At 41.2% G+C, this 21,145-nt stretch overlaps 1 protein-coding gene across 3 annotated transcripts; it reads right to left on the minus strand.

Annotated features, from left to right (window-relative positions):
• Positions 1-498: 498 nt before the first annotated feature.
• Positions 499-21,058, minus strand: PLEK (pleckstrin). 3 transcript variants are annotated; one of them, XM_039569080.1, is made up of 12 exons: positions 20,308-21,058; positions 18,330-18,731; positions 16,310-17,064; positions 13,775-14,335; positions 13,065-13,220; positions 8,624-8,805; positions 7,495-7,586; positions 6,450-6,634; positions 5,168-5,272; positions 3,442-3,525; positions 2,699-2,768; positions 1,636-1,860 (listed from the first exon to the last, which is right to left on the minus strand). In XM_039569080.1, the coding sequence occupies exons 4-12, from the start codon at positions 13,820-13,822 to the stop codon at positions 1,721-1,723; spliced, it is 1,062 nt and encodes a 353-aa protein (XP_039425014.1). In that variant the 5' UTR covers positions 13,823-14,335; positions 16,310-17,064; positions 18,330-18,731; positions 20,308-21,058; the 3' UTR covers positions 1,636-1,720. The 3 variants fall into 3 exon arrangements, with proteins under 3 accessions (XP_020440742.1, XP_039425014.1, XP_020440741.1); XM_020585153.2 differs by having other exon boundaries at positions 499-1,860; positions 16,310-18,731; XM_020585152.2 differs by having other exon boundaries at positions 13,775-14,079; positions 16,310-18,731.
• Positions 21,059-21,145: the final 87 nt, after the last annotated feature.

The raw sequence follows: 21,145 nt of genomic DNA on the forward strand, positions 1-21,145 counted from the left end.
CATACCCTGGACTGGGCACAAGTTAAAATGATAAGGTAATAGACTGGTAAAACATTTTAGTTTTATTAAAAAGCGGCAGTCATGTCCCTCCTTTGTTAAGGTGGACAAGTTTCTGTTGTTTGGTTGTGTGGGGTGTTTTTTTTCTACTTTTCTGTGCCCCTGGGTATTTTTGGGTTAGTGAGCTCTGAAAGCAAAAATAAGCAGTGACAAGCAGCAATTATCAAGAAAGCAGGCTGAGCAAACAGTGGATCTTTTTACCATCACTCTTCCTTCCTCAGAATGACACATCAGACTTCAGTGATCCTGTCAGCTTGCATGAGAGACAGGAAATGTCTGCCAGAAGCCGATTTCTGCTGGCCAATTTAAGTGGACATGGTGATGAAGTGTCCCAGCCTGCTGTTCCTGCAAGGCTGTGTTTTCTTTGGGATAAGTAACACAAGGCAACAGGGCTTCAGGCTCATTAGCTCAGCTACAGGTATAATTAAGCACAACTGAAAAGAAGCTTTAGCTCTGCATTTATTTTAAGATGGAAGAAATCCCAGTAAGAATTTGTATGGATAAGGGACCTTATGAGATCTATGAACAGAGTTTTAAAGGTTTTGAAGTTTACTTGCACTCAAACATCAGTCTGTACCAGGAACAGTCTACATGCAGGATCTGCCAGTAACTTGATTTTCAGCTCCAGAGTTTAAGACTTAGAAGTTTGTTTGATATATGGTCAGAAAAAAATGCAAGGATTAATCAGGTGAATTGACCCTATTAAATAAAAACATTTAGTTCAGTTACAAGCACAAGGTTTCTCTTATATTACTAAGGCACAGAATCAAGGACTGAGTATGGTGCTGGAAGTTAAAAAAGGAAAACCTAATCAAAACTACTTCAATCAATAGTTCAAGCAAGCAACCCATGCATCCTTTCCCCTCTCCTGCAAGATTCTTAATTCAAATAGTGTACAGTACCTGACAACCCAGCATCTGCTTTGTAGACCTAAATAAAGGGAAACAATGGTCCAAGGGCAGATTCTTGTGGAGAAATTTAGCAAGAGTTAAAATTGGGTGATACAGAGTTTGAAGCGAGATTGCTTTGTCTTTGAAATACTGTGGAAAGAGACTTTTCCTCATATTGCTGTCATGGAGTTGCACTTGGTTCCACATGGTGTTTCCATAGTTGTCTGCATTCTTTCCTCTCTTAATGCTGACAGATTATAAAGGAATGGATCAGGTTTCGAAGTGAGTTAACTTTTTTTCCTTAAATCTATGGCATTATTTGTATAAGTGAACAAGCAGCAACAAGATCTGGTAAAGAAGAAAGTGTAAAACTTGTCTGGAGAAGATTGAAATACACGAAAATCCTGAAACACATCACAGGTTGAAGAGGGTGATTAATTGAGGTCCTCTCTGTCAGTGGTATGACCCTGTCCCCTGTTAATGGTGAGATTCCCACTATCAGCTGTGGTAACAGGTACAACCTTCTCAAGCTAGACTGATTACTCTAAGCAAAACACTAATATGGCATGTTCTATGTTATAATTTAGTAAAATATTACCATAACACAAGTGGAAAAATGTTAGTTTGTTAGTACCCACTATAGAATTGAAACTTCCAACCAGTCCTCACCCCCAACACACATTTGGGATGATACTGCTTTCTCTTGGTGAAATGCTAAATTCTGTTTTGAATAACTAATTTAATTTGTTAGTCTTCTTATTAGAAGATCATCTTCATTTACCAGTCCTAGCAACTGACTGGATTGCTTTGATCCACTCTGTACGCTCTGTGGATGAGGCTGCTTGCAAGTAATAGTGGATTTCATTTGCTGTGATGATTTCAAAGAGGATGTTGTCAGCATCATACTTCTTGGCTACAGGGAAAAAGTAAGAAAGTCAGCTATGAGAGAAAAAAGTCTTGCACTTTCCATGTTTTCTCCTTTACACACTGTAAGGGGATCTCCTTTCTTTCTACGCCTGATCAGGTCTTCACAAAGACTGGGTCCAAGAGATGGGTCTCTCTCTCAGAGAAACCACTCATGAATTCTGCACATTTCACCTTCAGGAGTCTCTGGTTAGTTGGTCTCAGATCATGGAAGGATCTGCAATCCTGCAGACAGATAATATTTCCAAACCCTCCCATGCCTGGCCAGCTACAAAAACAAGATGTTTGAGAAAATGTCACATCCATCTCTTTCTTTTCTGAGATGCCAACAAACTTTCTTGCTGGATATGATAGCCAGCCTCTCCTGTGGAGAGGAGAATGCATGAAATTAATGTTTCTTGGCCCTTGCAGCAACACCATTTCTGTTCCTCCAACTTCTAGCTTTGGGAGAGAAGAGAAGGTGGACAGTAATAATTTGTTGGCATAACCATTTCTAACATAAAGCTTCCATCCCAAATTCATTAACTAAAGAGATCAAACTCAGCTTACTTTGCCTAAAGGCCAGATATTCTAACACAGGGTTTGTGTCATCCTTTTGACCAGCCTTCCCTAAAGTACTGACAATACATAAGATTCCCTGTTGTTACCTTTACCACAGTACCCTTCTCCTGTAATTCAGACAGCAAGAGAGAGACCAGTTACTAGAATTATTGAATCATTGTACATAGATTGCTTTGGAATGAAAAACACTTGTGATTTCAGGCAGATTGAAAGGTGGGGTTTGTACCAAAAACTTATTAGAGAGCTCATTCAATATGGGTCCTTACTGTCTGGCATATCTTCCACTGCTGTCACCACACAGCCTCTCAAGTGAATTGCTCCCAGTGGTTCTTCTCCCTGGGGAGGACATGAAATCAAAATGAAATGCAACAGTTCTGAAACTGTTCACCTGTTAATATATGGCTACATTTCCAGAATAAAAACAAAACCATTTGATTACTTAGTATATGAGACATACTAAGTAATCTCTCACTGTCCCTGAGAGAACAGGGGATCTTCAGTCTATGTGTGACATGGAGAGTTGGGGGTGTGGTAAGGGAAAGGTTTACAAATAAATAGGGAATCTCTTGTGATGCAGAATTCAGGATCTGCAGAGTATTTAGCATGGGAATGGGCCCATTAGAATTACACAAGAAATAGGATGCCATGTCTCCACCTGGCATGGCAAATACCTCAAATATCAACTGCAAAATTAGTGTATTGTGGTCATTTGCATGTAGGACCTAATTTGTTTTGATCAAGGGAGAGTACACATTAATTCTAATTAATCACAGATAAGAGGTGAAAATACAGTTCAGTGTTACTTGTTCCCAGGTCTGGGTGGCCCTTGCCACCCATAAACCATGCTTCACTCTGCTTTTCCACAGGATGGCTAGGCCATGCAAGAACAAACAGTCCCACTGTCCTGCCTGATCTTCCCTGTCACATTCTCATGCAAATACTCCATTCAGGTACTTCTTACAAGGCACTGGATTCAAAAAAACAGGGGAATAAACCAAATCTCTCTTACTCCAGCAGGATCATAATAGTGCAGATATGCAGGATCATCTCTTAAAACGAACTTTCTCACTTTCCAGTTCTTCCTCCGATGTCCCTAGGAAAATTCAAAACCAGGAATGTCATGGAACTGCTTTGCCTGCATGCAAATATTACCCACACATGAGAGGACAGGCAAATACAAAAGGGACAAAACCTGAATATTCTGGAGAGGAAATACTCAGTGGAGTAGGAGTTGTCTACATTCCAATCTTTTGCACAACAACAGGACTATCAAACTGTTTTCTCTTTTTATTTTTTTTGTGCAAAGCAGAAGAGCTTCAACATGGGAGATTCCCCATAACATATCATACAGTCTGGTAGTTATGATATTCTTGTGAGATCTGTGAGAACTGGGTTTAACTGCTTGCCAGAAACATGGCTGCAAAGTGCCTTGAAGGAAGGTACCTTGAATTTATTGGCAAGGATGAGCTGAAAGTCTTTCTGTCCCTGCAAAGATAACAACAACAAAAAATGCTTATCTAGCTTAAACACCCTGGAGGGCTCATGGCTGAGAAACTCAGGCAGAAATATGGATGTAAGTGCCTCATGGCCTCTTTTCATGACTGAAAAGGATGGATGTGGAAAGTTTAGACCTGCTGAAAGCATTTTCAGCAGAAGCAGTGACCCTTCCAAGCAGTGACCCACAACTCAGAGAGGGTGACCAAGTGCAGGCTATCACTGGTAGAAGATTGTCATGAATCACTTCCTCTGGCATTTCAAAATACCAGTTTCTCAATTAGCTACTGTTTGCACGGAAGCTCTTACTAACTAGATTGATGTGAATGTGACAGGGTAAAAAAGCAGCAAGGTGTGGGTCTAATTTCTTCCATTGCTTTTGAGTAATCTGATTAAACAAGAGAAATATATGTGAGCACCACCACTAAGTTTTTAGGCCCTCAAGGACTATTTTAACAGTGCAGGTTCAGACTCAATATTAGGAAACATTTCTTTAGAGAGAGGGTGGTCAAACACTGCAACAGCCTACCTAGAGAGGTGGTCAATGCTCCACGTCAATGTGTAAGAAGCATTTGGACAACAAAACCCTGAACAATATGCTTTAACCTTTGGTCAGCCCTGAAGTGGTCAGGCAGTTGGACCAGAGGATTGTTGCAGGTCCCTTCCACCTGACCCATTTTATTCATTGAAGAATCCTGATTTTGCCTTCAGTTCACTAATACCTGCTTGCAACGGCCTTGGAAACATGACATTCACATTCACTTAAAGTTTTGCTGGAAAGGAAGGTATCCAGTTATCTTCTGTCTTACACATCAAACATTCGTGACTGAAACAACTCCTTTGCTCAGGCATGCTGAAAAAGTCTATGAAAACAGGCAACTGAATCCAGTTGTGTGTCCAGAGGGACACAGGAGTGGCAGCCTTTTTACCTGAGTGCAGTTTTGCATTGTACCAATGACTTGTCACATCTTCTGCATTAGCACTCTTTCCTAATTAAAGCTATCAACTGTTTTATTTTGTGGCAAGAGCAATAAACCTTGCAATATGTGTCCAGAGTCCTGCTGCCATGCTGCAGCAAGTGTTCCTTCTGCAAAGGCAAGAGGGACAGAGATGAAACCTGCCAAGTATGGAGATGCCATAGGGTAGTTTCTTTCTTACCTAAAGTTTTTAAATGTAAAAGAGTAATCTTGCACCCATGTAATATCATCCTAATAGCAGGATGCAACATGGGCAATACTGACCTGTTTCAGCAAACATCCTTGTTTGACAATTGTGCCTCTGAATTCTTCTTTTAGGACCACATCATCATCACTGGAATATCCCTCACAGAAAAATCCACTATCTGGCTGCAAGACCACAAGAGAAATGTTACAGAAGTTGCACAGTTGCTGCATGCTTATGTACATGTACCAATTTGTATTCTTTTGGCTTCCCTCCATGCTGTTTTTTACCACCCCAAAGAAAATATTATTATTGTGGTGGTGGTGGTGGTGGTTATTATTATTGTTAAATAATCTAACCTTTTACTGGAAAAGTCCCCCAGTGAAGTTGAGGAGTTCTCATAATCACCATGGAGACATTTCAATGTGAGGTGGGACTATACTTCTATGATACCAAGTCAGACATTGACTTGCTGTGGCCTCCTCACACCACATTGGTATTGAATCAAACTAGAAATAATCTAAAAACAAGCAGGGTACACATGGGCTGCTACAAGAAGCATCCCAGGAGGCCACAAGGCTGCCTTTACCAGCAGTGTCTCTGCTGCACAGGTAAAGTCTCCCTAGCACAAGCACATTTAGGAAAACAAGTGAGTAGTGGGAGAGTCATTTTGCTGAAGCCAAGTGATTCTATGTGGTAAATATAAACAGAATTGTAACACAAATTTATTTGGTTTCAGTTTATGGAAGGCATACATTTTGTTAGCATAAATCCATAAGCAAAATATTTTTCAAACAGTATTTGACTCTGGTATTTCAAGTTCTTCAAAACAGTCCACAGAATATGAAATACTGAATGGAAAAGTCTGAGTATGACACCCAGGACAGGTTACTGGGGGATATTAAAAACTTCTTTGCTCACAGGCTAGCTATGTGTGTGCACACTCCCATTGAGTCAGATTTGATGGCTCTGCACAAAAATGGGTTTGTAGCTTCTGCCACTCTGTGAAGCCTTGTGATAATGAATTTCTCTCTTCCCTTCCATTGAATCATCAGGGAAATAGATGGTTAAATTCTGGTCACCAGTGCAATTACCAGGAACAAAGTCTAAGTTAAAAAGAACCCAGCTTGGTCTCAGCACTCAATTCACACTTAGAAGGGTGCCAGAAAAAAACCTGTCCTGGTTACAACTATTAAAGTGAGCCGCCTCATTCTGAGTATCACAGGAAAAAGACAATTATGATATATTTCTCCATTTCTGTACAATCTTTCCTCCAGGATTTAAGAAGCCCAACAAGAAGCATGAGAAAAGCAGAAGGCTGAGTAAGTCTGAGACAATAAAAAACCAGAATACAATGCTCACAAAGTAATAGTAGGCATCACTGAGATCTAAGAAGCTGGTGTCTGACAGTCCCTCGGCAGCAGCCTTGGACGTATCCCCAGCAGGTTGTAGGTAGCCTTCACTCAAGAGGGAAGAGGCAAGCAGGAGACCTTCTTTGCGATTTCGGATGGAGCTGCTGGACACCAGCCAGTCAATCACACAGGTGCCTGGTTACAAAGGAAGAAAGTATAAGCCACAAACCAAGACAGACATGAAGAAGCATAGAAGTACACTGGAAACAAGCCTACTCCATGTGTTCATCAATCTCCTGAAAAATGTTCTTAGCAACAACATTCGGAGCTAATCTGGGAAGGTTCCTGGTCATCCAGTGAGGCACAGCCTTTCCAGCTAATGACAGGGGCCAGGACAACTCTCAAACACCACTCCTGAGGGAGAAGAGAGCTGGGAGGGGATGCAGGGCTGAGCTGGGAAGCCTCAAAGACGGACTGGGGATTTATGAAGGACAGCCAAGCCTGGAAAAGGCAGCCTTCCAGGCTGCTATGCTACTAACATAAATGCTGTTGGTAACAGGGTGACTTTCATAGAATCACAGAATCATTAAGACTGGAAAAGACTGCCAAGATCAGCAGTCCAACCATTACCCCAACAATGCCATGTCTACCACTGAACAATGTCCTCAAGTGATGCCTCTATGTGTTTTTGAGCACAAACACAGATTTGACTTGGAGAGAAACAGGAATTACAATGTGACACCATTCAGTGATGAAAAATTCAGAATGGAATAATTCTTCTGTACTTAAGTGTTTCACACAACAATCTACTCAAAAGATTACTTCAATCTTTCTGACCCTGGTTAAATTTCGTCCTTCTCCTTTGTTTACCATGGCCACAACTGAACACTTTTTCAAAATACACCTTTGAAGATCTCCTGGGTTAGTTAAGAAAACATTTGGTTTTCTTCTCAAACTTCTCTGTGCTCTACAGAGCTTAGAGCTGTTTAATCTCTTTAGTTTTTCAACTCTGTGCTCCCTTTATTATATGGAATAGAGGGACAGGAGCTCTTTACCTGTAAAGCAGTGATTGAACACTCTTTTATCTTTTTCCAGCTTCAACTCCTTTATTCCCTTTTCAGGATCTTTCATTGAGAGATACAAAGCACTGTGCATAAAAAGAACCACAGAAACTGTTAGCAAATAAAAAGGTTTAGCCAGTTTGTATAATAATGTCATTGTCATTCATGGGGGCTTCATGTTCTGTTAGCACATGGCTCTCTGCAGAGCTGTAACGTGGCTTAGTTTCATCTCTTGCATCCCCTGAAAAATTCAAGTTGCAAAGCCTGGAGGTCTCACTACATTACAATCACAGCTGTGGGAGCAGAGGGTGGAGTGCACAAAGGGCTCACCACATGTCCCTATTTTGAGAATGCAACAACTTGTGGTGACTATAGCGTGAAGAGAGGAACACCCACTGCTGAGGCACCTTTGCAGGGCTCCACAGCCCCAGCAGGAGAGTTTACTGCTGTGCTCTGCATTCACCCAAAGGTCCTGGGCTGAGCAGAAAACCTGTCCTTATCCCAAAGCCTACATTCTCTCAGACAATCTTGGCCCTGGGCGGTTTTACTGTCTTATAAGGAACATTTCAGACTCATTTGTATCTTGGTATTTACAGCTCAGAGAAGGAAAATAAGTCATCCTTGATTTTTAAAAGTACTAACAGATTGCTTCCCTTTATCTCTTCTTCTCCCTTTGCCAGTTTCATGTTCTCTGGCATGTACCACACTCCCCTCACCATCCAAAAACTAGGCCAACATCAGCATTTCTCTGGAGAGCAAACAAAAGGTCTAAAATATTTTTGCAATAAATGATTTGTTGTTTTAAAATGCTTCTCCTGAAGAATCACACTTTGGCTGGGATATCCTCTTGCACTGCAGTATGCCCAGAAATCTCCTATCAGCAAATACCTTTGATAAATAAGCTTGTTTTGGTAAATGATAATATATTAAAAAAGAGCTTCCCAGTTCTGATTGCTGGCTCATTTCTGACACATTGTACAAACTGAAATTTTTAGTTGTGCAGAAAGGGCTGTGAGAGAATCCATGGACAGACAGGCTCATTGGTCTTCCTGACCAGCGTTACATGTCTGACACACTGACTGCAGATGGAAGTAAATGGGAGAGCAGAACTATGAGAACAAACCTCAGATTGATTGTTTCAGGCAATCTGATAGACTTTCTTGTGGATTTTCTGGCAAACCTTTGGCCTCCATCTATATGATGAATTGCTTTCTTGATATCCCGCACCCAGGCATCTCTCTCCTCCAGGTAGGCAGCTTGAAAAAAATGGTCCTGCTGCTTGGCCACAGTGAGCCTGAAGACAAACTGGAATGATAAATTATGGGAGGGGTTTTTGTAAGTTAAAAAAAAAGGCTACTTTGGTGTAGCCAGTTGGGCACAATTAAGCTAGTACCACCACAACATACAGCTTACCTATGCCTAAGGACTATGGCAAGTGCCTTAGAGACACAGTTAAATTATAGAAACTCTGAAGAAAACCATGAACAAGCACTGCACATAACTGAATCCTTTTGTTACTTCACTGTGAGTGATCCTGACATTGTGAGCACATCCAAGGTGTGTGGCACCAATACAGCTACTGATTCTAACTTTTACTGGGAAGTTCAACACAGCTGAAAGGCTGAAGCACCCAGCCCCTGCAGGCTTACAGTGGGATGTAAATTTGTTTAATGTTTAGAGACATGTGAACAGTCTGAAGGAGGAAAAATACCCCACATCATATTCAGCTACTGACTCACAAGGGGAAAAAGAGTCATACACTGGAGAGTACCTGAGTATATTTGCAGCCTAGCAAACATTTAACGGCTTAGTAGGGAGATGATACATCCAACCCTTGGCTACACCTTTGGATCACCTATCTAAACACACTAGCAACAATGGAAAGACTGTATTTCCCAAAAATGAGAATAAATCATCTAGTAGTAGTTGTAAACAGATAAATGACACCAACCTGAAAAAAAACAAACCAAACCAAACCAAACCAAACCAAAAACAAAACAAACCCCAAAACCCACCCAACAAAGTTCACACTGTTTGAACTCATTTCCATCCATTGATCTTCTGGATGGAAAATCTGGATCTAATGGTTTCCACTTCCTCTAAAATATAGTTCCCCATGAGTGAAACTAATTTGTTCTGTAGTTGTGTTATAATAAATATCACAGGTTCTGACTCAGCAGGTGTCTAAAAATGCCAAGCTAAGCCACAAGCCAACAGCACGACTTGATGAGGGCAAGGAAAGCAAAGGCTACTGTCAAAAAGCAGCAAATTTACATCAGTGAAATCAACACTGAATGAGTCTGCTGAAGCCCACATTTGTAATTGATACATTTCTAAACATCCCTGACAAGTATCTTCCAAACTATGGCCAACAGGAAAAATTCTGACACCCTGAAATTGTGCAAAGTCCAACTGAATTTCACAGAAGATAGATTTCAAACTTACAAAGCCACGAGTCCTCAAAAATCCATCTCAGACAGAAAAGTAACCATTTCTTATCTGATACTGTTCATATTTCCAACAATACTCACTTTTTCTGTTATGCAGGAAAGACCTACATACTGAAAATCAATGTACAGTGCATAAGAAAAGCAAACAGACAGATCTCTCCAAAGCCCAATATTCAAGAGTCAAGCTTACACTCCAGATTAACAGAATGAAATACCAAAGCACTGACGAGATTTATTACCAAAGGAAAAAGTTATTTTTCTCAAAGAGCTGAGAAGCAACATACAGCAAAATGCTAAAGAAGAGTTTTCATTTTCAGCACATGGAGGAGACTGGCAAAGCCCTTTCTTTTTAGCATTTAACAAAATCAGGCCAGTAAGCTAGACTTCAGGCTTCCTCTGAAATTGGTAAAGATGTTGAGTCTCCAGTCCTAGATGTGACCTAGCGTCCCTCTGACGATGTATATCTGTTTGTGCTTTTGAGAAAATTAGACCATTAGACTAAACTAAATACCAACATTTTAGATAGTTTAAATTGGGAGAGATGAATCTAACTATGAGCAACCAAACATGATAATGCTATTCACAGGAAAACCATGGGGAAAATGGAAAAAGCTGAAGAATATCAGAATTTATGTTACATTAAGCAATGATCAAACATCAAATCAAGGACAGCGAACAGTGGTGAATACATTTTGAAATATAATCTCAAAATATGCAGTTGCAGCTCCTTCTGAACAGCCTTTATCTCTACTTAACAAATCCAAGATTGCTTCCTTTCCCCTCAGCACCTGCATTTTGCAATTGATGTAGTAAACAGAGCATGTTGGTGATGTGCTCTGAGCTTTCAAATGAGGTCCTGGTGCAGATAGACAAGCTGATTCAAAAATTTAACCAGAGAAATATAGAAGTTTGTTTGTGGCCCAATAGTTCCTGCTCCAAACTGGGTCCAGACAAGTGAAACTATATTTAAAACTGACCCAATGAGAATTATCCCACTATTCACCATTCAGAATTCCTGTCCTAAAAATATACTTTCATTTCTAGCCGTATAAACTTAAGAACCAGAATAATTCCCGTAAGAGGAATAACTGTATGCTTTGACTCATAACCACTGAGAAACAAGAATGGAATGCAGAGGCTTTGAATTCAGCAGTACAGTAAAGCTGTAAAATGTCAGATGCAAAAATGAAGATACTAGGTTTTCAAGGAATACATGTAGAAAGTTAGGTTTAATCATATTGGGCAGTAACTACTTGTAAGAACAATCCTGGTGATGGCTTTGCTCATATGAATGAGCATGTGGAATTTTTGACTGTTTGAACAATGCAAATTTTAAGACAAAGTCCACCTCCAGGGCTACTGGTCTATGGACTTGCAGAACAATCTCACCACCTCAACATGGAGAATCTGCTCCAATGCCTGCTGAAGTAATTTGGATTGTTTCCACTGACTTCAGCAAACCCTGCAGCAAATCTCACTTAAGAAAAGCTATTTTGGGTGCCTCAACCCCTGGGTCTCTGATCCTTTCTTTTGTCTGTATTATCCCTCAGAAAAGATTTCAGCAACTAAAATGAAACATAATGTAAAGCTCATTATGTAAACACCTAATGTAAAATGAAACATAACATAAAACTCAGTGCAGCCAAAGGAATGATCCACAGAGACTATCACCTTCCATACAGATACAATGCCCCTTCTGGAGACTAGTACATCCCAAAGGAACCCTTTGGGCAGGTGAGGATCTCTCTCACTCTGCCTTCAGCAGACATCAGATACTTCAGACCTCTATGCCTACTTTGTTGAATGCACATGTGAGGTATTTTTCCTTTATTGTAAATATGTTACTGACATTTCCAAGCAACTGCTATAGACCAATATTGATAGCAGTGCCTTTCTGGGAGTTAAAGAAAAAAAACAAAACCCAACACAAAACTGTCTGGAAAAGAATGCTTTGTGAGAAAAACTTCATTTCTACCATTATAATGGAGGTCTGTGGTACTCTTGAACATAGTACCCTTCAATGCCTCATGTATAGAGTAAGCAGTGCCATGCTGAGGCTTGTTAATAAGAGAGTTGGCACAGAAATAACAGCAATCTCTACTCTCTGCCCCATCCTTTTTCTATACTGTCTCAAAGACAGCTTGTAAGTTATCAGCCCCTTTCTCTGAACAGATGTACGTCTAAAAAGACTTAGTAAGAATCAAGGTGGGTTTTTTCATATAAATGCGGGTTCTGCAACAGCAACAACAACAACAAAGAAACAAAGAAGTAGAAGAAAGAAAAGAAGGAAAAAGCAAAGCCAGCAGGTCTAAATCTGACACAAGGGACCCTGATTCCACTTACCACAAAACCTAAGGACAGGTTTAATTATCCTCACTTTACTCATATGAAAAAGTAAAGTTCACTGTCTCAGCGGTCTCTAAACTTTCTATTTTTCTAATGCTCTCACAGAGACTTCTATCTTTAGTCAAGCATCCCTGTGGTAAATTTCTTTAAACTGTAGTGGGATAATGTTCCAGATTCTGCGGGACCCTTTTGTCGGAGGAATTCCTGGGGATGTAATGCCTATTTGACGAAACTGAGTTGATAAAATAATAAATGACTAATGATATGATTCTCTGCTCATATGAGAAATCCTGTTTTACCAACAACTATTTTTCAGGAACCCTGTAACAAAATATGTGTGTCACAGCATTTATCTCCTTCCTGTCTGAGCAAACCAGTTGTTGTTCCTTGACAATAAATAAATTCTTGCCCTGCTCACAAAATATTTTTTATTCACAGCTTTATTCTATGGCAATTAGATTTATATTTAATACAGGACTCATTGCCATTCAGCTGCAAAATGTCTTCACACCAATAAAATTTAGTTCTGCTCTCTGAGACACTCAGAAATTTAATAAAAACCAACTAACCAACCCCCCCCAATGCTTTCTGAATTAGTCCTCTTGAAGTGTCCTGAATTCAAATAGTACACAATTCCAAGCCTGCTTGTGACCTGCAAGTGAGAATCGCCACTAGGATGAGTGATTTGCAACCACCAGCCTTTTGTCCTTTCAGTGCTTCCAGAAGTATAAGTATACTGCTAATTGTTTTTATTAAAAAAGTACTCACCATTCTTTTGCCAAAATCTTGGCATGGGCTGTGAATAGAGCTTCCTTTTAGTGGGATCATCCCTTTGGGACTGTTATCAGCCTTCCGCTTGTAGAATTCAATTCCATCTTCTAAGAGCACAACCCACATTGGCTTCCAGGTATTAAACATGCTGCCCTGCATCAATAAATCCCATATTATGTTCAGTGAATCACTCTTCATGTGATATCCAAGGAATCACCTTCCTATGACCTTCCAGGGAATGTCTGACTGATGCTAAAATAACTACAGTTTGTGTCTCAAGGGGAACATACCACAACCACACCCATCTTACTATGCAGTTAAACATTGTTATTTTTCTGACCACCGTTTATTTCCCCTTGTAGTTGTTCTGCCAATGGAAGCCACTGTGGATTTAAATAAAAGTAAAGACTTTATCCTATAGGATATACCACAAAAGACTCCAGAGCAGAGGTTTCTGTGGGGCAGCAACCACCTTCTCAAGGAATGGATGTGCCCATGGCCCCACACACTGTCTTGAGGCCAAGGTGATGTGACCGCTTTGATCTCACTATTCTTCCTTGATGTTTAACTCAATTAAGTGCAACTGAGTAGGCTATGGCTATTTCCTGTTACCTCTTTGCCAAGCTTTCACAATATGTTTCCCTACATCTTCCCAACTTGTTCAGAGTTAGTTTTCTCTTCCACTCAGTCCAAAACTACCCACTTACCTTCTTAACCAAGTAGCCCTCCCTTATGCGCATCGGTTCTCGCTCCATGGCTTGGACAATCCTGCTCTCGGGTCTATCAGTGCTGGCTGTTGAGTTCCTCTGGCAGCAAAGTCTGTGGGATGGTGTTTTTACAGTACAGCTGTGTCATTTCACAAGTTCCTCTGAATGCTAATCGCAAGCCCATTTCCTCTTCAAGAGTGAAAGATAGGGAAGTGCAGAAGCACATGTCTGCCTCTGACAGCACAGGCAACAGCCTGACAAAACACTTCATCGTATCAAATACAGCCAGCCTTGATGACGGAATCCTGGGAAATTAAATTAGCACTTTAGTGCTCAGTCACAAGAAATTGGGCCCGCTCTGCAAATACATGAACTGTACCAAAACAACAAACAGGGCACTGTGCTGCTGCCTGGTGCATGCCAAATGATTTCAGAGACAGGTTTCTAATGCATCAGTGCTTCCACTTCACCCCGCCTTCCAAGTCTGGCTCCCAGTGGGCAACAATGTGGAATCTGGCAGGAAGGTAGAGGACTCTCACTTGGTTAACGAGGATGCGCCCTCTGCTGACATAAGAAATTTGTTTATCAGACTTGATCAGGTTTTGGATTTTGATGTTTAGGCCGTGCAAAGACGTCAGCTGTCAAATAGGCACAAATGGATTAGACTAGTGCATTACATAAAGCACTGACCGCAAAATGCTTTCTACAAGCATCTTTTACTTGCTGCAGAGCTTGTTTGGCTTTATTTGGGAAAATACAAGGCAAACCCATAGCTTTTCATAAGTACCAGAGTCACAGTCCCTCTTCCCCATATAGAAGAAAGTGGGGGCATATGGGAGGCAATAAGAGGCTGCTTCATGATATCTTGAAGCAGCCTCTTGTGTTCTTCCAAGCACGAGATTCCAAGTCACTTTTGCAGCTAAGCTCACTCAGATAAGTGTTGATTGAGCCCAGGGTGACTCCACCTGTCACCTCTGCCAATTGTAAAGATCCCCAAACAGGGACTTTTCTCACAGACAGAAATTCCTATTCTTCATTTGACTCTCTGTTTGTCTCAGCCTTTACTCAGAAGTCTGACAAGGTCTGTGATAGAGGACCAGAGGGTTAGCAGAGCCCTCAGAGACCTTTTCTAGACATTCCTCACTGATGCCTATTTAGTGGTACTCCCACAGATGAGACTCCACTCCTTCCTTGATTATCTGTATTAATGCTTCACTATCCCAACTGCTGGATGTTTCTCCTCGTTGTCTGAATGGAGATTTTATTTTTCTGGGCTTTTCTCAACTAGTTGCTGCTTAAATGACATATCCAGTCTCTCTGCAGGCAGAGCACCTGTCTGTACCACCTGTTTCAGGTTAAACACTTCATAGTGCATTCTGTCCAAAGTATACCTTTTTGTGATGATTTCGTCTATCACTGAGTTGTTTGGGGTTTCTAAAATCTGCAGTCCCAGTAAATTGTTCGTTTGCTCATGTAAATAATGCTGTTGTAAGGATCTTATAGCTTTGAAAGGCACCAGTTGCTGATCAAGCCAATCATCCATCAGTTTGCAAATCAAAGACTCCATATATTCTCTGGCTGTTCAGCATACTGAATTCAACGAACAGATTTTAAAATATATTAGAGACAGAAACTCACACAGAGCTAATAAAACTGTGTGGTCCTTGGAGCTAAAAGTAAAAATTTACCACTAAAAAGTGATCAAAAACCTTATGTAACTTTTATAGTAGAAAATTCACCTACAAGGTCCAGGACTTGGAATGAACTGAAGATGCTCTGGATTCCCAGAGCAGAGATGATCTAACTGGATTTCTGTGTTATATTTCTGTGAAGGTTCCCTTCATCCCCCGTAAGTCTTAAAAGGATGTTTGATGGACTGAGGAGCTTGTAGAATCCTCCTGTATAATGTCTTTTTTGGTCACTAATTCATTCTTTTTTGCTTTAAGAAGGTGAATTGTTTCCTTATCTTCCCTTTCATTTCAGTGGTTCCATCTTCAGGAAAAGATACTTTTTTTTTTTTCTCCAATTAGATAAATCAAAAACACAGGTCACAGACAACAGCAACTCAAATATCTTTCACTGTGTGGCGGGAAGCCAAATTATGCCTTTATTATCTGCCTTGAGGACATAAATACTTTAGAGCTTGGAGCAATGATTAAACACTGAGTACAGGATCACAGTTATCTCTTCCTTCTGTCTCTACTTCGCTTCCCCCACCTCAGCTCTGAGGAAAGGAAGCCCCATCCCCAGCTGGAAGGCCTTATGGGGAACTAAGACAAAAGAATCTGCCAGTATTTTCCTCTCTGCAGGCATCCTTTCTACAGGTTTTCCTGCTCGCCTGCTCCTGCTGATTCAGTCTTTGTGCTGAATCAGGAGGACAGGGCCGTCCTCCTGATAAATTGATGATATGAGATGACATGGGATAGATCCTCTTCAACAGAATATCTATATATGCCTATACTAAAAAGTGGCTTAATGAAAACAGAAAAGGATGCTGACTCCACAATTTCACAAAAGCTCATTTTTCTCACTTACCTGCATGAAAAGCCTTTGGAGGGATGAAATGTAAATCTAAACACAGTGGCACCTAGCCAAAGGCTCCAGAATTTACCGTTACTACTTATGCTACTCAGTGTCAAAAGAAAAAATAACTTTCATCCAATGTTAGCTGAAGGCAACCACTTTTATAACACTTCTGTGTATTGTTTCTATTTCATCTTCAAAGCTCAGCTGGTCCTTTTGCCCTTCCACTGTGCAAGTCTGAAACAATCCTTTTCTTTAATGCTGAAGTTTGGTTTAATTTATCACACACCATCCTGGGGAAATCAGCACTTCATCTCCCCCCGGGCAGAAACATGCTGATATAGCTGAATCATTCATGTGAGGCAAAATGGTCCTTAAACACAAAGTGGCTGTGGCAGGTGCAAGGGACAGTGTGGACTGTGGATGCAGGTCTTCTTTGTCCAGCCATTCCTAAAGAGCAGCACCAGGCATAAGAGAGAGGAAGAGCTGTATTTCTGCTACCTCTCCATGAAGGGGAGGAAGAGCTTTGTCAGAAAGAGAAAGTAACCTGCAATGTGGAAATCTGCTATAACATACTTTATCATCTCCATTTCTATCTCAAGTAGATAAAGGTGCATGATGTTGGATGAGCCGAATTTGTTACAATATCACAATCTGCAGCAGAGCTGGATATCTTAGCTCAGTTTACTGTTCTTGTACAGGAGAATTTGCTGCTGTATTTCTTCAGAAAATTCTGCTTTATTTTTGGTACTTCAGAATAAAAGTTCCTGCAAGCATTGACAAAAAAAGTGATCAACCATATTTATCTGACCAAGAGATCTACCTGAGAGACTAAGAAGTGTTTATACCAAAAATTGGAACCATATAGCAGCTGCAAAGAAGGCAAGATTCTCAGCTACACCAGCTTCACTGCTCCACAAGCCCTTGCAGAGATGGTTCTAACATGTTTGCTGCACTGTAAATGCCATAAGCCCACCTCATCTGCAACAAAACACATGATCTCTCCATAAATATGTATCGCTACAGCAAATCAAGCTGCATTTCCAGGGGAAATGATAACAAATGTGTTAAAAATAATTGTATGGGAAAAGTTATACACACAAGTGATTTCCAAACCAGATAAAGCTTGTACAAACAAGATAAAGATATTAGCTCTGTCCAGCTAATATTTCAGTAAAAACATTTCCCACTTCTGCACGGAGGCAGAGGGCTCAAAAGAATCAAAGTATTAAACGGAGAGCTGGCAGGTGCAAGCCTTAGCACAGTTCCCTCCATACACGGCTATTTTTAGTGCATGAGAGATTGTGGCTTTGCATGCCGTTCTTGAAAAGAAACCCCCAAACCACAACATTTCCAAATTTTGCACTGTGTTAAGAACTTAATCGAAGAGGGGCAAGCATAAAAAGGCTAATAAAGGTATTACATGTCACCTTAGAAACTAAATGCTGTGGTTTGGCTATCTTAAATGAACCATCTTGTTCTGCCTCAAGGTACATTTTACATATTTAATGATTGTTGAGCTTTGCCATAGGGTTAGTGCATTAGTGAGAAGGTCTGCATAAATGTTAATACTCTAAAGCTTATGCAGTTGACATATCATCATGCCTAGAGAGATCGTATTGAGTACATGCAATCAAGAGACCAAACACATTTCTCCAGAATGTTTTCTAGATAATTTAGACCAGCATAAGGCATAGGTTGTGGTTTATCTGCATGTTGTCTCTTAGCTTTCATTGAACACATCTATCCTCACCTCTCCCCTACAGTAGTTCCCCATCAGTGATACATGCAAGTTATGTTGATGCAGCAGGGAAGGTCTATACATAAGAAAGAGGTCTTGGAGAATGTAGCTTGTATATAGCTCACACATCTTGTAGGATGAGACTTTCATAGTCTTAGGAAGAAAAAGAGGGATAGAACTGCTGGCTGCAACTAACTCACCACTCCCTTCAAAAGCACTAAGGCATTTGCCAGGGCATAGGTGAGTGCTCCAATCTTCCTACCCCAAGGGAAATGAATTAGCTTAATGTACCTTGCTGACTCCACACAACGGACTGGGAAGCCTCAGCTGCCAGCGGAATGAAAAGTAGATTTGGGGGACTGAAAAAAACCAAACCAAAACACACACAAAACTAAACAACCTCCCCCATCCCAAATAAACAAACAAAAAACCAGAAAAACAGTTTTACAGTTTACAAAGACATTATATATTGTAGTCCCACCCCTCAAATGTAGGTGTAGAGAATGGGGGAATCAACACAACTTTATCTTTTTGTTCCCAGAAGTAAATTGCTACTGTGGCTTGGAAGAAATAGGACTTTGTCCTAAGTCTATGATGATTTACTTAGCTTTGAATCTTGTAAATGTCAGCAGGTTTACTCTGTGCTCCTGGCAAAAGCAGACCAACTCTTTCTTCCTTCAGGTATTTTGATCCCTACAGAATATCAAGAGAATAACATCAGGTAATGTAGCAGCCTGAGGTCTGGGACCCATAGAAAATCCCCATGGGGGCTGGAAGGGCCTAGGTTTCTCTATCCAGGGCCCATCCCACAGCATCAGGCACCTTCATTGGGATGGGTTGAGGTCAAGCCAAGTATTCAATATGCAGATCGAGGTCAAGGGCATCCATGGCTGGATATGTCTGTGGCAGAGCTGGAGACCAGCAGTCCTAAGCATAATTCAGGAAGGGCATGAAAACCAGGATTGAGCTAAAACTGGGCCCATGGGCAGCCCCAGATGAGGCTGGTCAGGGACATTAAGGTGGGCAGCAACAAAACTAACCTCCCAGAAAGACTTAGCAAAGGCAACCCTTTCCCTTGATCTATACTGATAAGAGCATCTGGTGGGATCAGATAAGTAAATGTATTAACACAAGTGAAATTACTAGATCAATCAAAAGAAAGTCATTGCCTAAATTAAGAATTTCTTCATAAATGTTCTACTCTTACCATGTTACATTTGCATATGGTAAAACAGTTACTATGCATACACAATCTGTAATATGATGTTTTTTTAGTTTTCCCTCATGTTTGCCCAATAGTGGTCAGGGATAAAGTCCCAGTCTGAGCTGTGTTCATAGAAAGATAATCATTCAGGCTGACATAATATGGGAAAAAACCCTCGTTATAGATCTGACCTCTCATGTACTTGGGAAGCTAATTGCAATCAATGTCTTCAGCTACACACAATTTACTACAACATGATATATCTGGCCCATGAAGCAAGTAAAACTGATCCCTGGCAATGGCCATTACTCTTCACACACCACTTTAAGTGATACTATCAGATTCCACACAGGCTAGGCCTCTGTGGTTTCATACCAAATTACATTTAAACTTACAGAAGGGGGATTTGCTGCAGGCAAAACTTCCAACAAGCCACAAAGTGCAGCAGTTCCTGCAGAATGTAATGCAAAACAAGATTTCTCTTGTAGTGAGGAAAAGAGACATGGAGAAATGTACTGGGGGTGGGTGTTGTTTGTTTTTGTTTTGTTTGTTTATTATTTTTGCAGAGATACACAGTTGTGAGAGACAGGGATCATATCCCTGCCCTTATAATTGTAGAAGCCTGAATGGCTGAACACATTATGAAGCCTGTGTTTAGCTGGTACCCTAAGCAAGGGATATCCAGTAGGATTTTTGTTTGTTGTTTTTTTTTTTTCCCCCCCAGAGCTTTTCAGCAAAATGTGTTCTTTTGCTTCAAGTTCATAATAAAATTAAATCACTAAATAGCTTGCATGCATAAGGAAATGCAGCTGGGCAATGCTGCTACCATTTGGCTTAGTTTACATTACACCACCACATGTACATCCCAGCCTCAGAAAAACAAAGAACAGGTTAGGTCCAGTGTGACATGGACCTCTGAAATTCTCCTAACAAAACCATTAACTCTGCCATAATGTCCAAGCAAAAAATATATCCATGGCCCAAGGCTTGTGTCAGACAGAAGGATGCTACAGTTCTAACAGCAAACAAGAACAAATAAAAAAAGAATGGAAAAGACGCACAAACCTGCCTGGGTTAAAGCAGTCTCAGTTAGATGGGAATGAGAGACACTGAGAGTTGAATTATGGTATATTGTTCAGTTTCAAAGATCTTTGTTCTTGAACAAACAGCACCAGCCATATGTAAAGAGTAGTATTAGACTTAAAGATGTGAGATTCTGATCTTATAGTGCAATTACAGTGTGTGGGGTTTTTTCTATTCAAATAAGAGGATTGCAATGAAGTGATTAAAAAAATCCCAAGAGAAACCTTGGCCTACTGATGTTAACTGTTGACCTCAGGGAGCAAGAAAGTGACCCTCAGTCCAGGCGTGGTGACTCAACAAAGCCTTTTGCTGCACAGGGAGAGAGAAGAGCCAGAAAACCACGTCTTTGCTGTCCGCCCTCCCCTCCCTCTCGGGCAGCTCTGGCTCCTCCGTGCCGCCACACAGATGTTTCAGCCTACCCCAGAGGGCTCAATCAACCCTCGGGAGGCGTTTCCCGTGTGAGGGGGTCTGGGGGGTGATCAGGAGGGCTCCCCTGGGCCGGGATCCCGCGGAGGAGCCCGCGGGGCGTACCCTCCCCGCGCCGCTGTCCGCGCCCGTGGTGCTGAACGGCGGCGCCTGGGCCGGGCCTCTCTCCTCCGGGACGAACCGCGGGATTAAGGCTGCAGTAATCGGGGCCGGATTAACTCCCTGGAAACCGGCTGCAATTTGAGCAGCTGCAAATGTCTCCCAAACCGGGATATGGGGCGGGGTGATGAAGTGGATGGCGGGGGAGGAAGAAGAGGGAGGAAAGACATCAACCGCCCAGATGCTACGCCGCGATTAGTGGGAGGGAAAATAAATAATCAAGTATCTCATCCGC

This window comes from Corvus cornix, chromosome 3, assembly GCF_000738735.6.
Source record: "Corvus cornix cornix isolate S_Up_H32 chromosome 3, ASM73873v5, whole genome shotgun sequence".
In the NCBI taxonomy this organism is placed as follows: domain Eukaryota; kingdom Metazoa; phylum Chordata; class Aves; order Passeriformes; family Corvidae; genus Corvus; species Corvus cornix.

Excerpts from the sequence above, each read along its gene's own strand:
- PLEK (XM_020585153.2), bottom strand. The coding sequence starts at position 13,822 with ATGGAGCGAGAACCGATGCGCATAAGGGAGGGCTACTTGGTTAAGAAG. Across the intron at positions 13,221-13,774 it reads AGGGCTACTTGGTTAAGAAG|GGCAGCATGTTTAATACCTG; the intron begins GTAAGTGGGTAG and ends TTATTGATGCAG. Across the intron at positions 1,861-2,698 it reads AGTGGAAGATATGCCAGACA|CCAAGAAGTATGATGCTGAC; the intron begins GTAAGGACCCAT and ends TTTTCCCTGTAG.